The sequence below is a fragment of the Patagioenas fasciata genome, chromosome 1 (assembly GCF_037038585.1).
Source record: "Patagioenas fasciata isolate bPatFas1 chromosome 1, bPatFas1.hap1, whole genome shotgun sequence".
In the NCBI taxonomy this organism is placed as follows: domain Eukaryota; kingdom Metazoa; phylum Chordata; class Aves; order Columbiformes; family Columbidae; genus Patagioenas; species Patagioenas fasciata.
In genome coordinates, this window is record NC_092520.1 from 177,295,745 (window position 1) to 177,310,045 (window position 14,301).

Sequence of the window (14,301 nt, forward strand, 5' to 3'; positions counted from 1 at the left end):
CAGGGGACACAGCTCTGCGCCCCCGCGGCCAACGTAACCGTCCCAGCCCTGCAGAGCGGATCCTGCATCCACCCCGGTCCTTTCAAAGATGCACCGGCCCAAACCACAAAGCCTCTGGCCCAGCCCCAGTGCAAAACGACGCCGTCAGGGTCAGGCACAGACCAGGCCGCCTTCGCGCCTCAACCCTACGGCCATCGGCTCAGCCCAGGCCGCGGAAGCTCGGCCGCGCGGGTGTGTGGCTGGGCGGACGCCGCCTGAGACGCGCTCCGGGAGCGGCAGGAGCGCCGGGCCACGGGCGGCCATTTCCCGCCGCCCCGCGCGGCCCCCTGGCAGCGGCGGGAGCGCGAGGCCTGTGTCCCGCGGCGGCCCCGCCCCGCCCCGCGCCGAGCCCCGCCCCGCCCTGCCCGAGCCCCTCCCGCCGCCGAAGGTTGCCGAGTGGGGGTCGCGAGGCTCCGGCGGCTCGACCGGCGCTTCCGGAGATTGCCGAGGGGCTTCGGCCCCTCCCCAGCCGCCGCCGAGCCCGTAACCGAGGCGCTCCGGTGGGTCGGAGCCTGTCGCGCCCGCTGCTCTGGTCGCGGCGCGGGGCTCGCCCTCCTCGTCTTCCTCCTCCTCCGGTAGCGCCGGGCGTCGCGGTGACAGAGCGGGGCGATCGCGGCGGGGGGCGGCCGGGGCTCCGGCGGCGCGGATGGCGGAGGGCGGCCAGCCCCCGCAGCAGCAGCAGCCACAGCCGCAGCTCCTGACCGCCGGTGGCGGCGGCGGAGGGGCCGCCCGCGGCGTGAAGCGGGAGCCGGAGCTGGAGCAGCCCATGCCCGGTGGGGACGGCGCCGAGAGCGGCCACAGCAAGCGGCTGCGGACGGAGGCGGAGGCCGACGGCGGCGGCATGCAGGTAGCGGCAGGAGTGGGCCGGGCCCTTGCCGGCTCTCCCGGACCGGGGCTCGGCGGGAGTGGGGCGGCCGGGCCGGGTCGCGTTTAATTTCGGTTTGCAGGATTCAGCGCGTTGGTTACGGGCGTGCGGCCCTTTCCCCCGGCGGCGGCGGCCGGGAGCAGCGCGGGGAGCGGGTCTCCTGCCCGGGGCTCCCCGGCCCGCGGCGGCGGCTCCCGGGGCGCAGGCAGCACGTGGGGCCACGGCTTGAGCCTTAGGGACCGCCGCGGGGTCCGGCGCTCCGGGCGCCGCCGTTCAGCGCCCGCCCCCCGGCCGGGGACCCGCGGGAGACCGCGGGTGGCGGGGCTTTGGGGGCCGGCGGGGGTTTACCCGCGCCGCTGTGTGTCTCGTGGGGCATCGGGAGAAATCCCAGGTGCTGCCTGGGAGCGGGGAAAGGGCTCATGGGGTGTCTGGTGGGCGCTTTCCAGCTCAGCGCTGGGGCTGCCGGCAGGATCTTAGCGTGCCTGTCGTCTTCTACCAGCACGTTTTGATCGTCCCCACAACATTGCTCTTTCCAGGTGCGTTCCCTTTTGTGTGTCTGGTGTGATGCTGCCAAGGTATTTCTGCTTTCCTTTGTCTGGGTGTTGTACAGGGTTGTTTTATTATGGCAGTTGCGCTGGCCTTTTTTTGTTTCTGCTTCTTGTGACGAGTATATTGGAGCTCTTTAGAAGAAGCATGATTTATTCATCTGAACTTGTTTCTCTTTTCACCTTTGCTTGGGTTGGTAAGTGCTACTGATAGTTTCTAAGGGGACCATCCTGTCCTGTCCAACGTGATTCTCATCCAGATGCCAAATGCTGGCCAACAATCTTCCCTTTTTATTTCCTAGGCTGTCCCCAGTTTGCATGCTCAAGATTTTTTTTTTTTTTTTAATAGCTTGCAGCAGGAGGATTTTGTTTGTGTTTGTGTTTGATGTTTGGCCTTTCGAGATGGTCTCTCTACCTCACATCACTTTTTTCTCAGCATGATGTTGTGGGCTGAACATGGGCTGAACGAGTGCTGCTGCTCGTGCTCCTGCAAGGGCCAGCGAAAACCCCAGCGTTCCTTGAAGTAGTATCTTCTCCCACACGTAGATGTGTGTAGACAATGTGTATAGTTGCAAGGAAAAAGATCCTCAGCCTTAAAGGAGTGCTTATACGTTGTGTCTTGCAAGGGATTATGAATGAGTGCGTGAACATGGTGACATGGAATTCTTCCAGCTCTTCGGAGTCGAACCAAGGCGCAGGTCCTGTGTAGCTACAGGGGATGCACCAGTTTACCTGCAGTTATTGGTTAAACTGGTTGGTGTTGATGTAAACCAGGGGTAAAACAACTGAAAATTGCCCAGGAAGAGACTTGAACGGGTTTAAGAGAACAGTCTTTTTTTTTTTTTAATTGCAAGCGAGAAAAGTTTCTGTATACATAAAAGCCTTCCTGCTATACTTACATTGAGGAAAGCATTTTTTGTCTGTTCAGTGAATAGTACAAGTTATTAAGATTGCAGCATTCAACCATGGGGCTATGACAGTGCATGTGCACAGCAATGTGTGATACTGGTGGCAATGGTAGTAGGGATTAATTGTGGATCTTAGCAGAAAGTTGGGTTTTGTTTCCGTGTGAAAAACTGTCAAACAGTGGAGAAGTTAGGTGGACAAGTGCAACTAGTAGAGTCCAGTTTTAAAGTTGTGTGTTTATAGTCAGTATAACTATCCTTCACACTGAGACCCCCATATTGTAGTTACTTGGTATTCTTAGCATAATTTTAATCTTTCCGTATGTGTAGATACAGGAAAGATTTTTCAATCTTTGCAATATAAAAGATGAAAATAAGCATATATATGTATGTATGTATGCACACACACCATTATGTCCAGAGGTTTCCCTTGAGTTTTTTTTACTGTTGAAGAGTGTGGCTTATTTATTTGGAGAGCCTTCTCATGGTTGCAAGAGAATACCAAATTTGAAGCCAAACTTACAAATAATATCAGAGCCAGGAAAAATCTGTTTTTTAATGCTTGGGAAATTTGATATATTTTTATCTTAAAGTCAAAACACAAGATTGCCTTTCCTGACGATTTCTGTTCAGATGTTGTACTCTTTTCAAGTACCTTATTTTGGAATAACGGGTTCTTTATAGTAAATTCTCTATGTTTAACTGTATGTAATGCTTACAAGAGGAATAAAGAGCCTATTCTTTGATTTTTTATTTTCTCTTTTTTTTTTTTTTTCTCCTCTCAAATGTACTAAAGGCTTTCTGGAAGCTGGAAATAACACCAGCAACTGCTGTACCTTGTTTTTCCTGCAGATCCTGTCAATTTTCTATTTCCTGTTCCAGAGTCACAGGCTGTTGCTCTGTAAACTTGGTGACCTCATGTCTCTGGGCTGATAGCGAGGAATCGCAGGGTGCCATGCTCGCCGTGGGTTCTTTGCATAACCCCCACTTACTGATGGTTCAGGATGTGAACGCAGCTTGTGATGCTGAAATAAGTCATTTAGCTATAGAAATTACTAATGCAACTGTAAAACTAATAGCTTTCTTTGGGGTCTGTTAACATGAAATATAAAAACTAGCCTATAGGAAGATAAGATAATAGCTACTTATTAAGAACTTGGGGCAAAGTGTGCCTTAAAGCTTAAAGTAGCCCTTACATTTACTGGGATTCTTGTTTTCTGCTGTCTCAGGCCAGCATGCTCAGACAGCTTATGCAGTTAGGGTTTCATTATCTAATCCATCTCTGATCAGGGCGGATAAATGGTGTTTGGCCAGTGCTGATCTTGTTAGGAGGGTGGTGTAAAGCTGCTTGAGTTGGGATTGGGACAAATCGGATCATGGCTGCTATCTGCTTCTGGGACGTATTTCAGTTAATCATGGCGTGGGCGGAAAAGGTCCAGCATAAACTGCTGCTTTTTAGCTCCCTCTGGTCCATAAGTGGCAAAAATCAAATGCCACCAGCCAGAAATGTCTCCTGCAAGTATTTGGATATGTCTGTAAGCTTTGGAAGTAGAGGGCCCCAAAGGTACTACTGCTTTTAAACTTTGGAAATACTAGCTAGGAACTAGCTTGCTCTCTGTTTGCTGGCTTGGATGTGTCAAATCATTTGGATGAGCTTGCTGATCTGGGTAAAAATAGTCCCTTACAGAGAGGACCGGAAAAACAAAAACAAAAACCAAAAAAACCCCACGTTATATTGACTTAAGTCGCTTGTGAAACTGCACCGAAATGCAGTTGTTGATGTAGCTGTATTTGCTGCTTGTCAGGAGAGGTTGACTGTTGCACAGATGGAAGAGAAAGTATCCTTGCAATAATATTTTTCCTCCTCTATCCCTTGTGTGATGAAAGACAAGAAATGTTGTGGCTAGCTGGTAAGCTTCCCTTCTTTCTCTTTGGAGATGCAGACAGGGGTGTAATTCCGGAGTGCTGTGTTTGTCTTCCCCATCAAGGTGCTAGAGGTGTACCAGCCAGCTTACACTGCTGAAGAAAGCTGTTAAAATATCTTCTGGTTGCTTTGCATGGGGTTGAATGAGTTAATCTCCTCCTCATTCAGTCCTTAAGCTGAATTTGATTTCACTTTTTTATGGAGTCTAGGCTGGTTAGTGAATTAAAATTAAACCTAGGGGTAATATGTGGTTGGAATTAGATGCAAGGTGTGAACGGAGCTCATCCTTGTTCCTCTTTCCTGAATGACTTGTGTGCTCAATATTCCTGAGTATTTGTGGGAATGACTCTTTTGCAACCACGAACATGGCCGACTGGTCAGGGAAGACAGTGCAGCTGTGGTCTAGGCCTTATCCAGGCCACGTAAATTTTTATTGGCAGTGATAAGTGGTGACCTTGTGTGGTCATTCAGGCATGTCTGCATAAGGTTCATAAAGATGACTAGTGGTGCTGAGATCAGTCCCTTGTGACTACATAATGATGTAATAGATGATAACTCTTCATTCTGCAAAAAAGTCCATGATTTCTCTTCCTACCATGGGCCAGAAGATGGCCTGTAGCATCCTCTACCAGCTTGAGTCCTTGCAGCATGAAGGCTGGAAACCTTGAATAGCAGAGTGCCACAGAAAGGGGTGAGCGGGGACATTGCTGGTACTCCGTGGCAGCCAGTGTCCTTGTTCAAACTATGACCCATTTGTGGTGCTCCTGAGAAGAGCAAGAAATCAATCTGTTGATAATTTCCGAAGACAGGTTTGGATTTTACAAGTAAGAAGCCTGACTAGGACTGTAATCGAGAAGGGGCCAGTTAATAACAGCTTTTGTCTTGTTGGGGACCCTATGGAAATGTGTATTTTTAAATCTTACAGAAAAGAACATCTAGTACCAGTAAAATGTGGAAGAGTTGTGTAATCATGTTAGCTTTTTCCTCCCTCTTATTATTAATGGTGTGACAGTCTGCGTAAAGAGATGCAGAGCAATACAGGAGATACAGGATACTCCAGAAGAGAAATGAAGTTCCAATATTTAGAAGCCGACCCCTGCCTTGGATCCAGGATGAGGTTTCCTGGGGTGCTGTTTGGACAAGCTATTACTGATGTGATGAGACATAATGAATCACCTTTAAGTTTGTTGTTATTTCTCTGTTTGCTTTTGTCCTTTTTAAAAAAAAAAAAAATAATAAATTGAGTGTTATGAGTTAGACCTGAGGCAGTCTGGGAAGACTTAGAAAAACTCCAGTTCAAAGAAAACACTTGGCAAACAGACCCAAAGTCGGGATTTTGGAGGTGTTGAGAGCCCTTTAATGTTGGCTCTTTTCTTGCCATATTCAGGAAAATGGAAAGCCCAAGTAAAGTATTCTGGATGTGTTAGTCCCCATCCAGGCTCTGTCAGTATTTCTTTTTGGATTTCAGAGGTTTGTGTTTAAAGGTGATGGCTGTGGTTGTGAGGTTGGAAGCCGAACAGAGGTCTGGCTCTACTGGAGATGGTTTCCTTCTGTGTATGTGTACCGACTGTAGACATATGCTTTTTATTTTTCCTTTTCAGAATTCCCAGTTAGAAACATGAGCACGCTGGCATTTTGCAGAAACCCCAGGCTCTTCCTTGCATTTTGAAAAGGTTGCCCACCTAGCTGAGCTTAGAGCACGTCCTGTGCAATACCCTCTGTTGGCTTTTCCTCCCTATGACCGAGCAAGCAGGGACTCCACCTTACCCTTTTGCGTCAGGGTTTCACACTGCTGTTTTCAGGACTGTCTCGAAGAAGTGCTGGTCATTGAAGGTTTAGCAGCGGTGTTGCTGTGCTAGCTTTGTGCTTTACCGTGGCTGCACTGAGGGCTTTCAGTGGCTCTGCTGTGGTGTGGCAGCAGAAATACCAGAACAAAGGAGATGCAAAAGAGGCAGCAGGAAAATAAAATTTAAAAAAACCAAACTAACCGCTTCATTTGCACGACTGGTAGGGACGCCAAACTGAAGTCAAGACAGACCTGAACTGGATTCTGTGTGTGGTCTGTGCCCCCCTGGAGACTGCTGCTGAAGGACATGGCCCTGTTAGCTTGGAAAAATAAAGCCTGTTGCTAGAAGCCTTTGGTTTGCTGCGCTGGAACCTCTGCCCCTTTGGCAAATGTTAGGGGTCGCATCGGTTGAAAATGTTTTAAAAACTACTGTTCTACACTGCTGACTTGTCTCATGGTGTGGTGCAAACCTTAGTTTTCACACAAAGCAAAAGAAGAGACCAGGTGTTTTGGTCAGCTGGAAACCTCTTATTTAATATGCCCATCTCGGATATTACTTGACCTTCTGTGTGTGTGTACATGCGAGCTTTTGAAGTGCAGTGGCTGGGGGATCAGAGGGACATCCAGAAGCGAAGTTAGAGAAGCAATTAGAGGTAACGAGTTCCAGTTCACTGAAGCATTCTGTTGATCTACATTCTACAGTGGTATTGAGTGGACGCTGGAGTGTAGCTGTCATGAGATAATCCCGATGTTTAGGGATTAGAGCTGCTTGACTGCATTTTGGGCCTTAACTCCCTTTGCTCTCCGGTAAATTTAATTTTGCCAGCAATCTTTTCTAAATTCAGGAAAATGCTAGTTTGAAAGATGCGTATTTTCCCCAGTATGCTTCCCACTCCCTCTGCTTCACTTTCCTGAGCACACTCCTTTTTCCCAAGTTGAATTTGAGATGTTTGTAGGAGCCAAACCCAACGAGGGCAGAGGCTGTATGAAACAGTCCTCACCAGGCTTGGACCATGCCACCATCCTGACCCACCACGCTCCTTGTCAGGGCTCTGCCGACCCGTCCACTGAACTGTGCCAGGGCACTTCTCCTGCAGGAAAGCTTTGCTGTCTGGTGGCCTTTGCTGAGAAGGGCTCATTGTAGGCTGAAGTTTCTAACCTGAGTTCTCGGTTCTGGAGGGTTTCCAGGATGTTTGGAGAAGAGGCTTGTGGACTGTTCCAGTCTCTCTCTTGTTTGGCTTGTCATGCTTACATATGGCGTCTATTGAAACCAACCCAAGCATCTCTTGCTGGACTGAAGGAGATGGGATACTCACTCCTTAGCAATGATATGATGTATTTAAGTAGCCACAGAGTAGGAAAGGTTGTATACAAAAGCCCCCTTGTTTAATGAGCAGCAACAGCTGAACTTGAGCTGGATCCAGCATCTGTTTGGGCAGAGCAAGAAACTTTGTCAGCTTCTGCCAGCTCAGTTGGTGTGACATTGGTGTTCAATCAGCTGTACCATTGCCACCTCCTAACCTTTGGAGTGTGGGCAGAGTGTACTTGTGATTCATACTGATTAGAAAAGAGGTCATGAGATCTTTAACTTGTGTCTCTTGTGTAGGACAGTGGGATTCGGTCTGGCACGTCTTTGAAGTGGCCGTGCATTCCCAGGGCTGTTGCTTGTGTTTGCCTTTGTCTAGGAGAGTTCGTTGTGCGAAGATTGGATGCTCGCTTCAGAGAGAGTGGGCTAGAAGCAATTGTTACTTTTTCTGTACAACTTTCTTGGGTTTTATCTGCTCATAATTGCCCCAGCAATAATGCAGGGATTAGCATAGAGATGGAGAAGAACCCGCACCATTTAAGTGGAGAAAAAATCCCCCAACGTGTCGGCACTTTTTACCCTCTGGCTCTACGTAGCTAAATTTCCTTTAATAGAGAGGCCAAAGAAGCAACCTTATGTGGCATTTCTCTGTGTTGCAAATATCAAAATATTCTCCCCAGAGGCCTTTGAGGCCCTGGGATCTGGATCCAGCTCAGGTTTCTTCAAGGGACCGGAGTGTGCTCTTTTAGCTGAGGCTTTCTGCGCAGCTTTTCCCCTGCTATTTCTGTAGGGGATTCTTGCAGAAACTTGGGGTGGTTGTCACCGTCGGGGGCGATGCCTGGGAAGAAAATCCCACCAAGGCATCACTTAAAAGCCTTGATTTAGTGCTGCGTGGGCTGAGGAGAGGCAGTAGCTGGGATCCTAGGCCTATAATTTGCTGCTTGCGGTTGCTGTTCCCTTACCCGGAGAGGGGTGGGAAGGTCGCCGTTCCTCCAGCCAGCTCACCCCCCTGGGCCCGGGGGGAAGGCCAGGCTCTGCCCTGCTGCAGGGCTGGGTGGCTTCTCCCTGGGACCCCAGGTCTGCAGGCGGTGTAGCCAGGCCTCGCTCTCAGAGCAGCCACTGTGGGATTGTGTTTCTGAGCCATCTCTGTCCAGCTTTTTGTTTTTATGCTCTTCTGTGGCTTTGCTTCCTTTTTGTGGGAAGAAGAATTGGGGGGGGAAGTCTGTGCTTTAAAGGGCTTCTCTATTATGCTTGTACTCTCCTATCCTGGAGAGAAGGTCCATGAGAGGCCTCTTTCCTGTCCTTGTTTCATGTTAAAAGCCCTGTGTAGCCTTGGAGCAAAGCTGGACCAGGATGGACTATGTTTTGCAGGTGCTTCTACTTGCCTGTAGACACCAGTTCTTCTCAAAGCTCAGCTCTGGAGTAACCTGGCGTGGTTCATGGGATTAAATACCACGATCTTTAAGTGATGCTGCTTCTGCTCCCATGAGTGGGACCAGCCACACAACCTGGGATGATCCAAAGGGTTTGTTCAGGGAAGGGAACCTAGGCTGTGGTGTTTCCGCAGCAGATTGAACTGTGGGGCATATCAAAAGAGGTGGAAGCTGGCAACGTGGTATGGGCAGGTGTCCTGGGGCTGCTGGGATGTGTAAGAGTGGGAATCAGGAGTTTGTGTGATGTTTGCCTCAGGAATGATCCAGACTGTGAAGGAAACTGAGGCAGTCAAGTGTGCGTATCACTTCTGCTGGTTTGCTGACATCTCAACTGTCTCTTGGGCAGTCTGCTGGAGAAATCAGTTGACTTCTGAAGCTCCTGCCCATCCTGTTATTTGTTTTGTCCAGGACTGGAAGTTGAAGTTCATGAAAATGCAGAATGCCCTCAATGCTCCCTCCAGTTTTAGGAGGAGGTGTGTTACGCTACGGCGGTGCTGTGAGAGTTGGTATTTGTCCTGGGTGGTCTGAAGCTGCTGGGCGCTGTGTCCTCAATGCGAAGGGGCGAGGAGACAGAGAATGTGCCAGAGTGAGAACCAGTGCTGCACCGGACTGCACATGGAGATTAGTTACATGGTGCATACAGCATGGTAGGGGCTAGAGCTTGTGCCTGGCAGGAGGATGTGACAAGGAGGCACCGTGTGAGGTCTTAATTACGTGGTTGTACATTTTATGTTTTTAGAGATTACTTCATCTCCATAAGTGATTAAATGGATAGCGCTCGCTGAGGCACTATTAAAACTAGCAGGAGTTTTGTTATCAGTTAAAATGGGTGTGAGGTCAGGCCTTGGACTGAGAGCTAATCATTATTTCATTTCTTTCTTTTCATCTCGTCTCGTGTGACCTCAAATCGAATTTACTGCAGATAATCTAAACCTTGCTCTGAATACAGAACTATTAATTTTTAATGGTCTCTTCTGTGATACTCACCACTGTAGTGTGGGTGCTTCATATATACTAGTGATCTTATTTGTGCAGTTTTCCTGAGAGGTAGAAAAGGTATATTATCTCTTATTGTAGAAATGGGCAATTGAGGTATTAGTAGTAAGACCAGTTTTGCAAAAATCTCATTGACACTTGTAACCTGACTTCTTTTTTATTTGTATTTTTTATTGTAACTGGTGGGGTTTTGGTAATGTTTAAATCCTTGATCTACAGCTCTTTACAACTTCCACTGTATGTATGAATACTTACTTCTTCCAGAGGCTGATCCTTAAATGTGTTAGGTCAGGCAAATGTAAAGTATCGTTGTCTTCATCTTAAAAAAAAACAGCAGAAAAGCTTGAATAAGTAACTTGGTGATCATTGTAGTGAAACTTTACTTGAAAGATGAGGTTTGAAATCTGTCTTTTTAAGTAAAAGAGATATAACTTGTCTTTAACTCCAAAGCCACATACCTTTTGATTTCTGTAGCCAATTTTCCTGCTCAGAATGCAGCGCCTCCTAGGCTTGAATGAAGCGTGAGTCAGGAAAAAATAGCACGTAAGCCTGATTTGTTGTAATATCCCTGCACATGAGGAAACAGAGTGGAAGCTGCATGGGTAGCTGTAGCTGGTGTTTTTGAATCCATAGCCATTGACTTTTGCAATCAAAATGCTATTTTAGGAGAGAATGTTGCTACCTTGCCTTTTGAGTTAAAAGCGTGTTTTGGTCTGTTAGCAAGCAGAAAGCTGCTGTGTGGACAGGAAGGGCAGGAACCAGCTCCTGACTTGTTCCCTGCACCGGGTGTGTGTGGGGCTGGCAGCTTCCCCATCCTTGGGGACAAAGGTCTTAGTGTGGGTGCATGTGGGTTATTGGGGAGCAGAGGGAGGCAAGTGAAGGCACATTGTGCTGGGGAGACATTGTGAGGCATTTGGGCTGCAAAAGGATCCTGCTACTTGGGATTCAGGTGTCTTGGGTGAAAAGTACTTTCGTGATCATGGACTTGGTATCTTGTTCCTTTTGCTTGTTGAAATAACTCACCCCGACGCATCCTGTTACTGCCTTTTATTGCTTCTGCATGGGTGTTTGGTTCTGTTCTCTTCTTCTTAGCTAAGTACAGCGCTGAGAAAAGGAGGGACCAGAAATGTGCTATATGGCTGGGGCTCTGTCATCCACAGAGAGCCCTGGAGAACAACACCAGGATTTTGGACTAGATGCACTATCTTATTGCCAGGATTGTCAGACTATGATGCTGGAAGTAGCATAAAGCTGTTAGGGAGGAAAAAACACCCCATTTCACTGTTTTTTCCCAAGAGAAGATAAAGACCAATCTGGCCACACTTTCTTTATACCTCGGCATGTGTTCTAGGAACTCTTGTTGCCTTAAAGTGAGGGGAGAAGATGAGGCTGGAGGCCACTCTGGTGCTCACGTGAATCCAGTGGAGACATGGCATCTGCTAATGTCACCAGCTGGACCTAACAGCTATTTTCCTATATGACCTTTATAGCTTAGCACTTCTTGGAAACTTCTGACTTCCTGGGCTAGGTTTCCCTAAGATCGGTGTTCTGCATGCCAAGTGCCTCATGTTGTCAGAGCAGGGCTGAGAGGTCACAGTCACAAACAGCGGAGTCAAGGCCACCGTTTGCCAGGGTGGGATGGAATCAGCAGGGGTTGATAGAGGCATTTGTGAACAGTGCTGTCCATGTGATGGTTGTGTGTCAACCATGGGCCAGAGGAAACCCTGGAGAAGAGGAGAAGGGGAAGAAGAAAGGCAATGGACCAACTGTGGATTTAGATTTTCAAATAAAGAGTGTCGCAGTGCAACTTAGCTCTTTGTAGTGTTTCAGTCTGTTCATTCCTTCTTCCAGTGCCACTTCTGACCTTTGAGTTAGTCTTGTCCAACTCAACTCTTGTGATGGCCCTGGGTGTGGTGAATGAGACTGGCATTTGAGTATGTGTTGTCTTGAAATGATGCTTGTAGTTAGGTCTGTTTTTTGTGTGTGCCTCTGTACAGTGATTGCACTCTTCCGGAAAAGATTTGCTGCGCTTCACCATCTTGCCTGATCTGTCATCTTTCAACAGGAGCATCATGTGGTCAGTGCCAAATACTGCAGATTCAGAAAAATAACTTTTGTCTGTCATTAAATCACAACTTAGTACTGGTAAGAATCCTTGATGCTTCATGTTCTGTCCTGAAACCTCTCAGTCTATGAGGTTGAGAACATATGTAAGCATATCTCTTTCAGACAGACTGTGACCAATGTGTAGTTTCTCCTTGGGATGGATGTTTCCCATGGGGAAGGTGGTGACCAGAACAGATGAAGGGGCTGTGAGACTTTGTGTGTGTTTTCCTCTTATTATTCAGTGCTTAAAGGGGCGAGTAAGAATTCCTCCTCTGCTAGTCAATGAGATGATGTTTTTATCTTGAGTGGCATCGGGTATTTGTGACTGCTTTGCATGGCAGGAGGAGCATGGGTTGGATTTGCAGCTTGGACCATGAATCCTTTTAGAACTAGGAATTCCTTGATGAGTGATTACACTTAACTCTGGGCTGTTAGTTGATGGATGCAGATGGAGCATGTCCATGTTGCTTGGGAAGGTTTCCTTAAATAGGCATGACCTTTCCAGTGAAAACAGGAAGATAGATTTTGTGTTGATTTTTTTTTTTTTTTTAAAGTTTATTTCATTTTTGGAACTCATGATTACTGCTGGCATTTACCATAGAAGTAGCTTACAGTCTTAGTAGCTTCGTGCGGCAGGGTTTGGCAGCTCTGTTGAAGTTTGATAGGAAGATTGGCTTGCTTTACAGTACAGAATTCGATAGAGCATTGTTATGGTACCATACACCTTTGGTGATTTCGATTTCCTTCCTTATCATGCTGAGGCATCTCTATGTATAGGGAAAAGATTAGCCAGTCTGTGTATTTTAACATGTAGGTGGGGAATGAATAGTTCTTCACTAGGTCTGGTTCATCCTATGATAAAAATGCTCCTGTTGGGCTTTGGTATTAGTTGGTGTGGGGGTTGCAGGCAAACTGGGAAGAGTGGTCCTGACCCCTCAGAACAAGGAACCCTCTGGCTATGACATGAACGTGGTGACAGTCTGCCTGAGTTAGTGCCAGTCCCTGACTGTCCTGGGGATGTGTAGCAGGAGATGGGAGGTTTTGGCTCCTGTGTGCACTGAAATATTCCAAGATGCCTGGTCTCAGCTGTTTTGTCACTGTTGCTGACAGGGCATTAGCAAGCTCCTCTATGAACTCTGTGGTCTACATTTGCCTCTTAAATAAAGATAAAATCTCGGTGGCTGGGCTCCCATATCTATTGTGAGGTATTTTGTAGGGTTGCTTCTCTTGGATTTGGTGTTTGATAAAGAGATGATGCAAATACTTTGGAAAAGGTGTAGTACAGTGGGCAAACTGACCAGCGTTGATTGCACAGTAGTATCAAGTGTTTTGTTTGGCTTGTGTGGTTTACTTGATCCTCAGGGTTAGTCTGAAATACAATTTTAATGTCAATTCTCCTGATCAGTTTCTTATTCTAGGTCACCAATTTCTCGATGACTGAATTCTTGGGAGTTTGCACAGGTTTGTAGATCTGTCTGGTTGGTTCTGGGATTAGCAATTTTTACTTTCATTTTCAGAGTAAGGTTTTAAAGACAGTCCCTGAATTGTTGGGCCCTTTGGGCAGGAGTAAACATGTGGCATTGTTCCCCTTCCATGGGTAAATTCTTAGCGTTGTAGGGCTCTCTCTACCTCTGACTTCCTAGGCAAGACTTTGATGAGGAATACAGTCACACAAAGAGGTGGAGAACTGCTTAACAGATCACTTCTCAACTTTAATTCCTAGGTAACTTTTTTGGTTTTTTTGTCTTCCGTGGATTGAGGGGAGACCTGATCGCTGTCTACAAGTACCTGAAAGGAGGTTGTAGCATGGAGGGTGTTGGTCTCTTCTCCCAAGTAGCAAGAGATAGGATGAGATTAATTGGCCTCAAGTTGTACCAGGGAAGGTTCAGATTGTATAGTAGGAAAAAGTTCTTCACGGAAAGGGTTGTGAAGCAGTGGAACAAGCTACCCAGGGAAGTGGTGGAGTCACCATCCCTGGAGATATTTAAAAGGCATGTAGGTGAGATACTTAGGGACATGGTTTGGAGCTATAGTTAGGTTAATGGTTGGACTCAATGATCTTGAGGGTCTCTTCCAACCCAAATGATTGTGTGATTCTATTCCTGGGGTGCAGAGGCTGTTGAATGGTTAGCTTCACTCTCTGGATGTTCTGCTTATCTACAGATGTTTATTGCCTAGTGCTCATCACAGAAGCAACTATCTCCATAAAATTGCTAGAAAAAAAAATATGATGAATTTTGCACAGGCTGTGTTTGAACATATGCATGGTGGAAATCAGATTGCAATGGAAAGGGAGGGTGGGACACGGTATCACTCATCTCCTGAAGGCTGCTCTGTTCCAGCAGAGTCTGGGCAGGTGGTGCTGCCTTCCCCGGGGACTCAAGGGAGACTTATCA

General features: G+C 47.4%; 1 protein-coding gene across 16 annotated transcripts in view; it reads left to right on the plus strand.

Moving 5' to 3' along the window:
* Positions 1-424: 424 nt before the first annotated feature.
* The window catches only part of RBFOX2 (RNA binding fox-1 homolog 2), a 175,438-nt gene continuing 161,561 nt past the window's right edge, over positions 425-14,301 (plus strand). For 4 of the 16 annotated variants that reach the window (XM_071802256.1, XM_065844917.2, XM_071802268.1 and 1 more), the window contains exon 1: positions 428-886. In XM_071802256.1, the coding sequence (XP_071658357.1) occupies positions 686-886 (201 nt within the window). In that variant the 5' untranslated portion in view covers positions 428-685. Of the gene's footprint in view, positions 887-14,301 lie in introns of all 16 variants that reach the window. The other 12 variants (XM_071802279.1, XM_065844592.2, XM_065845001.2 and 9 more) reach the window with 5 other exon arrangements.